Source organism: Rhinolophus sinicus, chromosome 2, assembly GCF_057876585.1.
Source record: "Rhinolophus sinicus isolate RSI-liver-muscle chromosome 2, RSI-T2T, whole genome shotgun sequence".
Taxonomy (NCBI): Eukaryota; Metazoa; Chordata; class Mammalia; order Chiroptera; family Rhinolophidae; genus Rhinolophus; species Rhinolophus sinicus.
Window position 1 is genome coordinate 13,705,209 of NC_142502.1, and position 14,902 is coordinate 13,720,110.

General features: G+C 38.2%; 2 protein-coding genes across 4 annotated transcripts in view; one reads left to right on the plus strand and one right to left on the minus strand.

The window, feature by feature from the left end:
- Nucleotides 1-661: 661 nt before the first annotated feature.
- Nucleotides 662-13,629, minus strand: DCPH1 (damage control phosphatase 1). Of its 2 annotated transcripts, none has more exons than XM_019735437.3 (5): nucleotides 13,452-13,629; nucleotides 10,816-10,921; nucleotides 10,175-10,419; nucleotides 5,300-5,465; nucleotides 662-2,391 (listed from the first exon to the last, which is right to left on the minus strand). In XM_019735437.3, the coding sequence occupies exons 1-5, from the start codon at nucleotides 13,490-13,492 to the stop codon at nucleotides 1,624-1,626; spliced, it is 1,326 nt and encodes a 441-aa protein (XP_019590996.3). In that variant the 5' UTR covers nucleotides 13,493-13,629; the 3' UTR covers nucleotides 662-1,623. The 2 variants fall into 2 exon arrangements, with proteins under 2 accessions (XP_019590996.3, XP_019590997.3); XM_019735438.3 differs by lacking the exon at nucleotides 13,452-13,629 and adding an exon at nucleotides 12,708-13,439.
- A 242-nt stretch (nucleotides 13,630-13,871) lies between these two features.
- RMND1 (required for meiotic nuclear division 1 homolog) overlaps nucleotides 13,872-14,902 on the plus strand; it is a 37,839-nt gene continuing 36,808 nt past the window's right edge. Inside the window, exon 1 of one of the 2 annotated variants that reach the window (XM_019735436.3) lies at nucleotides 13,872-14,029. The gene's annotated coding sequence lies outside the window, so the exon portion shown is untranslated. The remainder of the gene's footprint in view (nucleotides 14,030-14,902) is intronic. The other variant, XM_074333709.2, reaches the window with a different exon arrangement.

Here is a 14,902-nt window from a genome sequence, read left to right on the forward strand (position 1 = left end):
CTGCATAACCTGTGAATGTACTAAAATAGTGTACACGTTAAACGGATGAATTGCACGTGAGTCATAGTTCCAAAAAGTTGGTTTAAAAAAAATCAGCTGGTGAAACAACAGGCGGGCCCTCCCTCCAGCTAAGCGTTTTTTAAAATGCCACTTTGACTTCCTCTTCCACAGTGCCACCTTTCTTGTTGCTCTCTTTCTTGTAGGAGGGGTGAACTACTTCCTCATACGTCCTCCTTTCATGTTCTTAACAGAACATGGTAAAAAGAGAAAAAATTGCAGTACTTTGGGAAATGGAATATATTATCCTAGAGCTGACACTGTGGCTGTGAAGTCAATACAAATATACAATTATGTTCTAACTTAGGTCAAGTGTCTACAAGTAATGCGAATATGCTCAGTATTTAAGTAACTTAATATTTAAAACGGGAACACATGTAAAGAAGAGTAAATTCAAAATGTGCAGTTTTATATAAACATTTTACAAAACAAATTTTTTAAACACTTAACGAAGATATACGCCGTAACTTCATATAAGTGACCTAATTTAAGAACTGCTTTAGCAACATCTATTATATGCATTATGAGTTTTTTCATTATATACACCTCATTTTAAATCTTCCTTTCTTGACTTTCTCCCATTGGAAAATAAAACCAATGTGACTTTCAGTACAATTCACTTTATTATTTTAGTGCAAGAAAACATTTCCAGGTTTATTTCCAATTTTAGTTTCAAAACAAATTGACCAGTAACTTACTGTTTTTACTATTTGGTGATCACTAATAAATGAGTAAGAATATTTAAAAAAATTAGTCAACTCATTGGTAGTACTCCAAATTCAATGCATAAGAACCTTTTCTAAAGTACTTTAAACTGAAGAACAATCTAAAAATATGTTCATTTAAAACACTTGTGTTAAAATTACAGAGATCATAAATAGGATGTAAAAGATATTATATTTTTCTTCAAATACCATTTCTTTCATTCTGTTCAGTTTTGTGTTTCCTACCATCCATTCCACAAGTCAATCAAAATACAAATGCATGCAAATAAAACAGGCTATTGAAATGAAATAAAATTTAAGAACAAAATTTGGAATTAACTTGAGGTAAGTTTTACTTTCATGTGTTCAAATATCACAGCTGTAACAATGCCTCTCTTTACAAAGCATATTTAAGATGTATACTTTCACAGAGCCTTTATTTCTAGAGCCCAAAATCAAGTTAAATAAAATTCCATGCTTCCTAGAATATGAAATACCATGCAGCACAGGATTTTAAAATGTGAACTTTAAAAGCAGAATTCACTTATATTTTGCTTTTCTGCCCTATTAAAAATAAGCTCATGAAACCACTTGAAATTATGCATTTAACTTGAAATAAATTACTAAGGTTGGTTCCAACATAAATGTAAAGATCTGTAATTAGCTGAATCCATCCACCTCCAAAGTAGTGGGGCAAAATGTTCAAAGGAAAAGGCATCCAGAGCGTATGTAACGGCACTGAGAAGCCAAGCTTCCCAGAGCTGACGCAGATCAGTGAAGTGACTAAATTCACACACCGCTTTTCTGCGGCTGAAAATTGCCTGCCCAATCTTTCTACACAAATTAGAGTTCCTAAAGCAAGTCAAAGCGGACCATCAAACTGAAATACTCCGTATTTCCCAGCGGTCAGCCAGTTGGGCTCAGAAGCTGTGAGCTGTTCGCCTTGCCCGGGCTGCAGACCAACCTGAACCTCAGCTTTTAGTGTTCGGATACTGCAGAGAGGGGCAGGATGGAAACCGGTCAAAGCCTGATGAAAAGGAACAGTAAACTCCCATTTTCTGTCACCTGTTAACTTCCTGTAATTCAAATCGCCCTTGAATAGAATTAAATTTGCCTTTTGTAGTTCAGCATATAAGTCAGGGGCAACCTGAGACATGGCACAGAATTCATGAGGAAGCGTCCAAAATATATGATCATGGTAAACCCATCTGCCCATTTTAATATAGTTCTCCCAGTCAGCCCCACACTTGGACACCCACTTGTGATTAGAATGTTTCACTTGTGTAATTAACCAGTTAAAATCATGTATAGTGGTATCAGAAACAAACCATGGAATAGTTTTTCCATAAAAATGGATCTCAGTAGCCAGTTTAGAAGACAATAAGAAGTCAGCTAGTGTTAAATCGGTAACAAGTTCAAACCCAGAATTATCTAAAACAATATCCACCCTAATAGTAGATGCTTTTTCTTTTGTTTTCTTGCAATTGCTAAGCAACGACCAAAGGTGTTCCATGTCATTCACTAAAATGAAAGGTTTTAGGTCTTCCAGAGAATCTATTATATCGGTCTTCTGAGAACTGCTTTCCCCACCTGATAGAGACAGATCACACTTATTTCCCCACAGTGAAATCTGAAAAAGAAAAAGTACCAAATGTTTACCCATGTTTTGAATAACCAACAAAAACTATAATGTAGGATGTGGGGGGAGGGGTTGCTAAAAGTATTCATAATCATTTCTACAAAACTCTTAAAATGTTCATCAAATTTTGATACTTTGTCTAATAATGCAAAGACTGTTTACATGATGCTGTATAAAAAAGTAAAACAATAAAACTTTTCATTGGTCAGTATGTAATGAACTTTAAACTGGTTTGAATGATTTTAATGACTTATATTTAATCAGAATAAGTTTTTGCATCTTGCAGATATGAGAACGATTTGATGCTGTAAAAAGAAGCTACAATGTTTACTTTATAATCCAGAGTCAAGAGAAAAATTAAAGTTCCTGTTTTCCTCCTAGCAACCCCTGTCCTCCTTAACTGCTCTATTTCTTTTACTATATCCAACCTCTCTGGGATTTAGTTCTCTCAATTGTAAAAATGAAGAAATTGGACAAGGTGATATCTAAATACCCTTCCAATTCTAATAATCTATTGTTCTACTTTAAATTGAAATAATATGCAAGGTTATTTTGCAGGAAATGGTATACAGTCCTAGTTTTTTTTGTTTGTTTTAGCTATAACTAAAATTACGTATTTAAAAGTGCCAGCTCTGGAGTCAGACAGACCTGGGTTCAAATCCCAGCATTTCCAGTTAATGACCTTTGGTAAATCGCATGTGATCTCTAAGACTCAGGTTACACAACTGAAAAACGAGATAATAATAGTACTTACCTCAGAGTTATTGTGAGAATTGACATAATGGGTGTAACTAATGTGCCCAGTAACTGGCATACAGAAGTACTCTATCAATATGAGCCAAAACAAACTCTACTCTTGTGTTTCAAAATAAGAGGAAAATGCGTATTTCAACCAAGAAAATTATTTTAAAAAGAAAGATAAGTGAGTAGATTTTTAAAAAAGAATTAGTCCAAGTCTGATGCAGAAACACAGAATGGTGCAGATGACGGCCCTCGCCAACTAAGGTCAGGGTCTCTGCTGGTTTCCTGTACTTTTCCTTCACACCATCTCCCAGCCTGTGATTAATTCTATACTGAGTTGTGCCCTATTTATCTATATTCCCTCAAGATTGCAAGGTCTATGACAGCAAGGCATTGGTCTGTTTTTCTCACCATCGTACGCCCGGCATCGAGAACAGTGTCTGACAGAGTAGACTCTGAAACATTCGTGTGGACAGTGGCAGAGTCCTAAGGCTTTTAAAAACGGATCAGTATTCTCTGCAAACATAAGCAGCAGCTTCCGGCTCCTCGCAGGAAGCGAACCTGCTGGTCGTCATGAGCACAACCTTGGCCGACTTATTGGGGAACAGAGTGGCAGTTTGGGGTAGCTGGCCAAATTAGACGGCAGAAACTAGGTCAGTAGTTCTCCTTCACATTATACTTATAGGACAAAGAACACATTCAAACGACTATTCCAGGAAAGAGTGGGCTAACTAGGGGTAAAGAGTAACCTGCTGACCTCTTTCTTTCCTTAACTCTAAACTAAGCAGAAAGGAAGTTCAGAGAGAGAAAAGATAACTAGGTTTATTTATTAACAATACCCTGACAACTTTTCTTCCAAACTCAAAATAGGCCTGTCCCTTTTCATCACTCAGCTTACTCTGCTTGCCCTAAAAGTTTCACCAGGATTTTGTCACGTCCCACAACCTGTCCGCACATTCTGGAGCCTCTACTTTCACAGTATATCCAGAATCTGATGACACCTAACCCCTACCAGCGTGGTCCACTCACCCTTCATCTGAGTCATTTTAATAACAGATCTCCGGCTTCTACCTTTGCGCCCCTTCAGTCTGTTCTCAAAAGTAATCCTTGAAATAAGTCATTTAATCACTCCTTTGATCCAAACTCTCTAATAGATTCCCATTTCATTTTGGGAATCAAACCCAAGACTTACCTTTCTTACGAGGCCTTCTGTGGCCCTTCCAGACCCTCTTGCCCCTCTCATTTCCTACAGAATCCCCCCTTACCCCCAATCTCCCACACCCAAGGGCCTCAGCAGAGATGCTCCACCACAGATATGCATGTGACCCACTCCTTCTCCTGCTTCTGGTCTTTCCCCAAGTCTCCCACCCTTGCCTGGCAGCCCCACTTAACACTGCAGCCATTCCCTGTTCCCCTTCCCTGCTTAATTTCATAACACTTTCATAACACTGCTCTTCATAACACTTTCTAACAACTCTTTCTGGAAGTGAGGGCTGGGGATACTCCTGTGTAAAACTATACATTTTCAAATAGTTCCGAATCTAGTACTATAAATCTCAGGACATTTTGAATGAGAGTTGAAAACTAAACTTAATATAATATAGATGAAAACATGTCATAAAACCATATTAAACAGGTCGCTGATTGCCGAGTGTTTCCACCTGATGATGACAGCAGCGCCTGTGTTCCAGGCTCCATGCTCAACACTCACAAGAATGAGTCCAGTTTAATCCTTACATCAAATTATGAAGTGTACAATATCATCCGTATTTAACAGATGACAACAGATGAAGCTCAGAGAAATTAAGCAACTTGCCTCAGATCCAACCACAAATAAGTGACAAAGCTGGCATTCATGCCCAAGTCAGGCTGGGCCGCGACTGTCAAGTATTCTCTCAAGAACAACAGAAGCTATGAAGCTACTAAAATCCTGTGCCTCTACAATCACCTCCAGGTGGAGCAGAAGAGATTTCAAAACCCATTTTCGGAGATTAAATGGATTTTTATCTTTTGAATAACGCTATTACTAAAATGATTTAAAAAAAAAGATTATAACTAAAATGACACTGTATATACATGCTTTGTTGTTGAACGTGTACCACTTTATTTTTCAACTGTTTAAAATAAATAAATACACTCAGGAGATTATCACATTTACCTGAAGAAGTTTAAAAAACTCATTTTTTAGCCGATTTTCATCTAGATCTTCAGTCGTTTTCATCAACTCTTGCAGGTGAGTACATAAGGCAATGACAGCTTGCTGTGACTCAAAGAAGTTTTGTTCTTTTGATTCTCTAAATACATCAAAGTCATCGATTGGTGGACTAAGGTATGAGAAAAATATAAGTGAAATATTTATGTAATTCTGTAGCTTTTTAAAAAATATTTGGGTAATTACAGTCTTTAATGAAAGGTAACAATAGCACTCAGTCTCAAAAACTACTAGTAATAGACTAGCTATAACATAGATTGAATTATACAAAAATAATCAAAGTACACAAATCAAATTACACAAAAATAAATTCCCCGAATTCATTTTAATTAATTGTCAAAGTTCCCTAATCATTTATTGGAAGTACTACATAATTAGTGACTATATCCATAATTATTTACCCAGTAGGGTTTTCAGGGCAAAAGGATTAAGAAAAACAAAATTTCAAGATAATTGCTTTGGTTTAACTTTTTTTGGTGTGCTCAATGTGGCAGGGTTTCAAGTAACAAACATGGATGTAAACAGAGTATTTGAATAGTAATCATAAATACAATCAAACACAGGTATTATGGGAACCCAATGACTACTTGAGATAAATCAGACAATACTAATGCAAATTTTATTATAATGACAAATTTTGATCGTTTATGTGTAGTTTTTTTTTTTGTTTGTGTTTTGGCAACTTTTACTCCCAAGTTGACTCTGACCAACGGTGATGTATGTGTCATGGCAATATCTTCATGCTGTCCAATGAGATCTCAAATAATACTGATACTGGCCTAAAGAAAATATAACTGAGAAGGTATAATTACTAACATAATAGCCTTTACAGAATCAAATATAAAAGACATTCAGGACATCTGATCTTCTAAATTAGCTGCTTTTTCCATGGGTTATCCTGAGGGTAAAAATCGTATGACTGAGTTAATGGGACTGATTAAAAAACAAAAACATACCAGCATTTATACATCCAACTGATTGCTGCCTCCTTCCAGTCAGTCACCTTGGGAGCTACACCCTTATTCCAAGGATGCTGCCATTGCTCAAAGTACTTTTGGAATTCCTCTTTTGGAATTTTCTTCAGTACCTGTGGCACATTATCAAACGTCCTTGTCAGTGATAGCGTATCTTCCTCCTTTGGTGTTAATTTCTTTTTGGAAACAGCCAAAAGTCACTCAGAGTCATTTCAGTAGAATGGGGTGTGTAAATCAAATGGAGAAACATTCTTGGTCAAAAATGAGGAGTGACTAAAAAATAATGAGACTAATACTCTTTTTGAGGCTTTAAACTGGCTTTGAAAGAAGTTCCAAAGAATTAAGAGGTGTTTTTAGCAATGGCAGCATTGCTGACATTAATCAGTCTCTCAAGGTGACTTAAAAGGATAAAAATTATTTAGCAGCACAGGTTCAAGTATAGGGTCAGCAATCTATCACTTGCAGACCCAATCTGGCCTGCCACTTGTTTTATATGACCTGCAAGCTAAGAATGGTGTTTACATTTTTGAATGGTTGGAAACAATCAAAAGAATATTTTGTGACACATGAAATTAAATTTTCAGTATCCATAAATGAAGTTTTATTGGAACACAGCCATGCTCATTCATTTACGGGCCGTCTAGGGCTGCTTTTGCACTACAATGACAGGGCTGAGTACCTTCAACTAAGACCATGTGCCCCCCACACACACAGCCTAAAATATTCACTATCTGGCCCTTTAGAGGAAAAGTTTGCCGACCTTTGTTCTAGTGTTTTATTAACAAATCATTCATTAGTTTAAAGTCACACCTCATATTAATATTAAATAAGCTCATATTAAGAATGAGCTTATTTCTTGTATTTAAGAGAGTAAACGCACATAACTATATATGACTTCTGATTTTAAAATGTTTGCAATTTTACAATCTACTAACGCTGTATATGTGCATATGCTATAAGCCAGTGGTTCATTCTTAGGTGCACACCCAGCAGAAACACATACACATGTATGTTCACCAAACACACGTGTTTGAATGTTTGTAGCAGCACTCTTCAGGATAACCCCAAACTGGAAACTACTCAAATATCTACCGACAACAGGCTAGGTAAACAGTGTGATATACTCATAAAATGCAATATTTGTGCAGCAGTAAAAATTATTTACAATTATAATGCAAACAAGATGGATGAATCTCACCAACATAATGCTGAGTGAAAGAAGTCAGACACAAAACTATAGCCCATATAATTTCATTTAAATGAAGTTTTAAAACAGGCAAAACACTGATCAGGACCGCGGTTATCATTGAGACGCAGTGATGGTAGTGATGGGGAAACTGACCTTAAAATGGTTCCCTGCCACGTGGAACTGACCTAAAATGGCGGCCAGAGCGGAGAGAGAGGTCCCTAGCCTAAGCCCCAGCCCACTTCCACATAACCCCCTCCAAGCCACACCCCGAGCCAATCACCAGGTGACACCTGCCCCTTCCCCGACTGAAGGAAGTCCCAATCCATAAAAACCTGCTCAAAACCTTGCTAGGGGCTCAGTCTTTGGGAAGGATCCCGCTGAGCCCACCAGCGTAATAAAGTTGACTCTCCTAACTCTCTGAGTGCCGCTTGGGTTCTTTCCGGTCTTGGATTCTGCAACATTAGTGACTGGAGGAGGACCCAGGGGGTGCTTCCGGGGTCCTCGTAAGAGTCTGCCTCCTGCCCTTGGCACTAGGGACACAAGTTGTTCCAGTAAAGACTGCTGAACACTTAATATACGTGCACTGTCCCGCTGTACATTGCACTTTAGCAAAATCAACATAAACATGCCTTAGAGCTAATGTGTGCTTTGAGATCCTATAAAAATTTTTTTAAATCCTTCGTTGGTCACTTTGGAACTGTCACAGACACAGAAACAAGGAACACTGACAAACTACAGACATCTGAAACTTACTTCTGTGCTAGTTCTGCTGTAGGACAACAGTTCTTTCTTTCCTTTCTTTAAATTAATGTTTATTGGGGTGACGACAGTTAGTAAAGTTACTAGGTTTCAAGTGTACAACTCTGTAATACATCATCTACATATCAGTTCTTTCTTACACTGACCTAAAATCTGAGTTCTGGTACAATATAATACAAAGCCCCAGACCTTCAAATATCTGTCACAGAGATTACCTTAGTAGAGTTCTGTATCCATGACTAACTAATATTCTCGTTCCTGGAACTTAGAGCGAAATTTTGCCTCTACCCCTTTTAATAAGCTGTTCCCATACCAAAGGATATCACCTTAGGCTGGCCAGAATCCCCAAGGTGTGAAAAGAAAAACTGATGCCCAAACCCCAACACAGACAAATTAAACCATAGCATTTCTTTTAATACAATAATTTTGAAATCTGCATGTAAGAAAACAAACAAGCAAACCTCCCCAACTGGGTTCTAAATGTGTGGCCAGGTTTGTGAATTTCTGCCCTAGATGTTTTTTATTCTCTGTATCAGATCCACCTCTAAAATCAAAGTCAGAAACAGCATTCCTTTTCCCTTTCTAACTTCCGAACTCCACCAAACCTTTTCCGGGTGCTACCCAGACTTTCCACAATTCAGCAGCTTTGGCTAGTAGCACAGATAGGTTCCAAAATTATTAATATGAAACTATCACCCAGAATTTCAGACTAACGTTAGTTCCTGACAGACATCCAAATCTACCACTCGGGAAAAGATAGTTGATGAGGGCTCTAATCTAATTTACGCAGACTAGGCTCAAATACTCGCTCTCCCGTTTACTAGTCATCAACAAATCATTAACCTCTTTGAACCTCAGTTTCCTCAACTGAAAAATGGAAACCAAAATAATACCCATACTTCTCTGAGTTCCAAGTAACTGGAACATGCCTGGTATTCAGTACATGGGAGCTATACTAAAGACTAGTACCAGCTATGGTCTTTTGCTTGGGTGCCTTCTGTGTGCCAGGCAGCGTACTAGATTTTTAATACATAATGTATACTGCTTTTAGAGCAAAAGTCCTAAAACATACTTATTCAGCAAAAACAACAAATTGTGATTTAAAAAAAAATAATTTATAAAGATTAAAAGAGAAAAAGCTAATGAACAGACTCAAATTTATGCACATTTCCCCCAATTTTTTTCCCACTATTAGTGCTGGTTGGATCGATTGCTTTAAATTATCCTATGCTATGTTTAGGAACAGATACCAAAGGATTCTTCTTATTCCGCAAACTTGTATTTTTGTAATCTGAGAGCTAAAAGAATGATCCACATTACATTTCCTTCTGCTCTATAAATCTGTTCTATAGTAGAATTTTTTTTAGGAAAAATTAAATTAGTACAAACTTATAAAAGTTATTCAGAAGATATGTTTAACTTTCAGTCTTTTTTTAATCTACCCATTAAAAGGACTGAAGGTTAAGATAGTGCATAAAACAATGCAGTCATTCACTGTTCTGTTAATTCCTTATACCAAATTAATTGACATATTATCTATTTTAATAAACAAAATCATACGCTACTTTGTCCTATATTGATTTTTTTATATAATTATTTCAAATTAATATTTTTTGCTCAATCAGTACAATTTGTTTTACTCTAGCAGAAAAGTAAGTCTATATAAGAATTTTAAATTAGTTCCTACTTTAGATATTTAATCTTATGTCTGCTCTAGGCAAGTGGATTATAATGGCGAAGAACCTATTAGAGCGATAACATTTGCAGAAATGCCCAACAGTGCTATTAAAATCTGCTGAAGTAAATTCAAGTTTCCACCGGTTTTTATTTTTTAATTTATCATTTTATAATTTCAAACCATAAATTATCTAAGCATTTATTTGGTGGTTATATACTTACCTCTGGATAACTGCTTCATGAATTCTACGATACATGTAGCATTCTACAAACAACCATGGTGAGTAGAACCACCTTGGTTTTCCGTCACTTTCATTTAAAAGACTCTGTTGATATTCTAGGTACTGATTCCATATGTCCGTATCAGCAAACTTCTCAACCAAAGGGATAATTGGCTTATCTGTTTGCGTTTCATTTCGTAATTTAGAAAGAAGAGAAATAGCTTTCTTTTCAGCTTCCATGCCTTTCTGCAGGAATATGAAATATTTACATATATATGTGAATAATCTATATATAATTTTATATGATTTATACATAAATATATATAGATGAATAATTCCTCTAGGATGACATTTTTATGTACCTAAACTTGAGAAGAAAAAAAATACTATATTCCAAAATCACATTGTATGTCTTCACAAACTTATAAACATCGAAGTTTAGAATTCTTATGTTGCAAATCAAAGCACGCACACAGATCTCATATCAACATTATCCTGCCTTATCTATTCTGCCTTTTTTTTTTTACGTTTCATCTTACGAACTAGAGTCCTTTCATCATCTTCAGGTGGAATGACCTTCATCACAGAGGGAAAACTGCTTACTGTTTCTGTTAAAGAGTTAACAAAAAACACATTTCTTACCTCTCCATGTTTCTCAAAAAATTCACTTTTATGTCGATGTAATGTATCAATAGCCTTGGTTAAGATCTGTGGTATTCTGTCTTTAATTGTAAGATATGCAAACGATCTGGAAAAGATAGTCACGTGCATAGTATATTATTACTTAGTAGCATTAATATTAGGAAATTGGTCATCTTTCAGTTTCTGGATCACCTCACCTAAATTAAAATTCCTTTTCATACAACTATTATAAGGAAAGCCAGCGTTGCCTGGCTGCTATATTAAGACGTAAGAAAATATGAGAACTTCTCTGGTATATTGTTGAAGTTAAGCTGTCTTTGTGCCTCTAGTCCCAGATTCTCCCCTGGAGTCTGTTTAATCATTCTTATCTGTCCCATTCTATTCCTTTTATTTTCCTTCATCACAAACTCATTTAACAATGTGATAGGACAGAAAAAGAATTACCCTAAAAATCAAACAGGCTCTCCTCCCAGGTCAGTTACTTACTAAGTGATTTCACCTAGTTAGACAGGTGAATGAGGCAATGGATGTAAAACTGCCTGGAAGACTGACTCTAAGGTGCTGGAGAAACGTAAAGAATGAAAAACATTTATGAATTTGCTTCTTTCTTTTCTCTCTCTTAGCCAATTTTATTCTTTTCAAAAGCTTTTCCTGCTGCCTTGTCTACCTGGCACAATGACTCCTTCCATCCTGTTTTCTCCCCAAACAAAATCAAGGCAAGTTACTACCTCATGCTCCCAACAGCAAAGCAGACTTTCTAGAAGTGTCAGAGAAAGCTGGAGATAAGAAAAACTTGAATATACTCACATAAAAAAAATTAAAGATAGCCTTGATTTTAGACATACAAAACCCAAATTTTACACATCATTTTATCTGTAACTAGTTTTTTCAAATACTTGATTCACTTCTAAAAAGACTTTAGTCAGTGGTGAAATTCTGTGCAGTTTTTAAATAGCAGAACTTAGCTGATCAATGCATTTATATCTTCAGCTCACCAGAGACAAAGTGAAAACGAAGCAAGTTGACACAATTTTGACACTACCTCTCCCCAATCACTTATTCTAACTTTAACTTGGGATCATCACACTTCTAAAAACTCAAAATATCTTATTGCAACTTTTTAAATACTGGACATACCCGAGTATTCCTTTAGGAGGTTTCCTCAAATGATAGCTATAAAACTATAAAGCTAGAAAAAAACTGCAAAAACACTTTCTGATTCTGCGGTGCTTTGAATAACCTAAACAGTGATTAGGTTTTAATGTGTAGTAACTACTTTGATCAGAATTTTACTTTAAAAATCACTATTATATTCTTGGAGGAAGAGAAGCAACATTAAATGAATTGACACTTGAATTTTCCAAGGCAGCAGAAACAAAGTCAGTCCTTTGAAGATTCTACTTAATTGGAAAGTATGTATTATTATTTTTCCAGTTGATAAATTTCCTCAGAGGCCTGTGGGAGTGAGGTTCCACTCATGTCAGCACTAAGGTGAGGCGAGTGCCTTCAGCTCAAACTTTAAGTAAGCAAACACTCCCCATATGCCCATGACCCTGAGGACCTACTTAAACCTTGGGCCACTGGTACCCAGTACTTCTCTCTGGCCTCAACCTACCCCCAGTAAGATCACTTTCTTCTAAGCGTCCTTGTGTTTTGCAGTATTTTGGAGTAAGGTCATATCTCAAATATAAATTTGGCCATTCAATTTATATAAATGAATATATAGAGAAAATTCATATAAATTGAATATATAGAGAGCGTGCCAAAAAATGCATCCATTTTAAGGAAGGAAAAAACGGTATTGAAATTGTAATATTCAATACATACAGACAAAAGATGAATATACATCATGTGTACACATTTTTTTGGCAGCCCCGGTATATTTTGCTTACCGTGGTCTACAACTTTACGTAGAATCTGTGAAATGACGCCTAGAAACAAAACGCTACAGGCATTTTACAATTTATAGTGGGATTATGAATTAATCTGATCAGCATTTGGAAGAAACACTTCTCTATAGATCTGAGATTCTTAACTATTACAAAGAATTTTAAACCCCCAAAAGTGCGTGTACTAAAACATTATAAAGCCGTGCTCTGCAACACCCTGAAAGGCAGCAGAAGGGGTAACAAAGCCTCAAGGCAGTCTGCGGGAGTAAAAAAAAATAAAAATAAAAATACTGAATCACTTTCAAGACAAGTGAACTGCCCAATACAAATTAACATAAACCAATTAAAATGCCTGAGTGAACACTATGGAGAGAGGTGAGGTAAGTGGAGAATTTCTGCTGGGGTTGAAAATCCGTTCCCGTGCAGTCAGGGAAGGGGCCACGAATCACCGCCAAGGAAGATGCTGCGGAGCAGATCCGAGTCTGGAGCCGGGAGAGCGGCCACAGCGAGCGGACTCAGGCCGCGGGGCCGCCTCGCCCCCCGCCTCCACGCGAGCTGGCGGCACCGAGCAAGCGCCCCCGGGGAAGCGGTGCCCTGCGGCGGGACTGAACTCACAACCGCCGGGGAGCGGGCGCCCTCAAGCCCGCCGCGGCTTTCCCGCTCGTCTCCCCGGCGAGGCCCGGCTTTCCGCAAAAGTGGAGAGGAGGAAAACTAGCGGAGGGACTGGGCGAGGAAAGCGACACGCACCCTACATCCCGGCCCGAGAGAAATGCCGGAGGCCCCGCCATCGCTCTCCGCGTTCTCCGCGCCAACGCTTGGATCTCACGCGCCGCAGGAAGAGAGGCGGCGCCGGCGCGGAGGAGGAGCTGTGAAAGGGAGAGAAGTGGGTTTAAAAAAATGCTTTTGAATAAAAAAAACTTTATTTGTTACCCGCAGAAGGGACAAACAATGGCCGGCTCGAAGACACGGAGATCTTCCGGGGAGGAAGGCGGGGACAGCAGGGGGCGGGGGGTGGCAACGAGAGAAGCGGAATAAGGAAGCGAGCGGAAGGCGGAAGGAGGGACCGGGAGGTCCCAGAGCCCAGGGAGCGGAAAAGGTCGCAGCGATGAGGGTCACGTGGTGGGGTAGTCACGTGAACAGGGAGGCTCGCACGCCCCAGGCCTAGAGTTCTGTGCGCCTGCGCAGTGCCGGGCGCTGGGAGGGGCGCAAGTGCAGTGACGGGCCGGCTGCGGGAAGCGGGAGGGTACGGCTGCGACTGTGTCCCCTGCAGCCAGGCGGCGGAAGCCTGCGTTCTTGGCGCGTGCCTCTTCTCTTCCTGCGGAGAGGTTAGTGCATTGCCTTTCCCTAGCAGCTTGTGTGGTCCTGCACAGCGGTCCCCCGCCTTTGCTCCCGGCCGCCGCGAACCTCACACGTCACAGGCTTCACCGGTACCGCTATGGACCCCTGCCTCTAACTGATCTGTGGTCTGTTTAGCTGGGAGTAAAAAAACACTCAATCCACAAACACTTACTGAACCTTTTTTTGAGCCAGTGTATAGCGGTAACTGCAAAGATAAATAAAATAACTTTAAGCTTTAGGAATTGGAAGGTATGCTCCCAAAGATTAACGCTACTTATCCACTGAATCGTTGCCCATTTCATACCATTTTCTTATAGAAGATGTGCCCAAGAACTTGGTAGCTACTTTGCATTTTATTCAAAAAATGTAAGTTGAATACCTACTGTGCTGGGCACTGTGGCCACAGGAGACACAGCATGAACAAAAGACAAATCTCAGCCTTCAGGATTACATTCTACAGGGGAGAGACACATCTATCGGTTCCTTTTCTGTTTGTTTTTTTTTTTTTTGCGTTAGCATTGTCACAGTTTAATATATACAGAGGGTGCCAAAAATATATACACACATTTTAAGAGGAAAAAAACTATTAAAATTATAATATATACCAATAACAAAAGATGAATACAAGTCATGTGTATACATTTTTTTGGCATCCCCAGTATTTTGCTGATTTACCATGTTAATTGTCATACCAATATGATGGAAGGGTCAAATATAGGGCTTGTATCTATTTTATTTTCCTGTATTTTCAGCAAGTAGAGTGTCTACCACATAAGAACTCAATTCATATTTGTTGTATGAATTAATAAATTAAAAATAGAAGTTATGCAAGTGATGTTAAATGCAGTGGGGAAGTATGA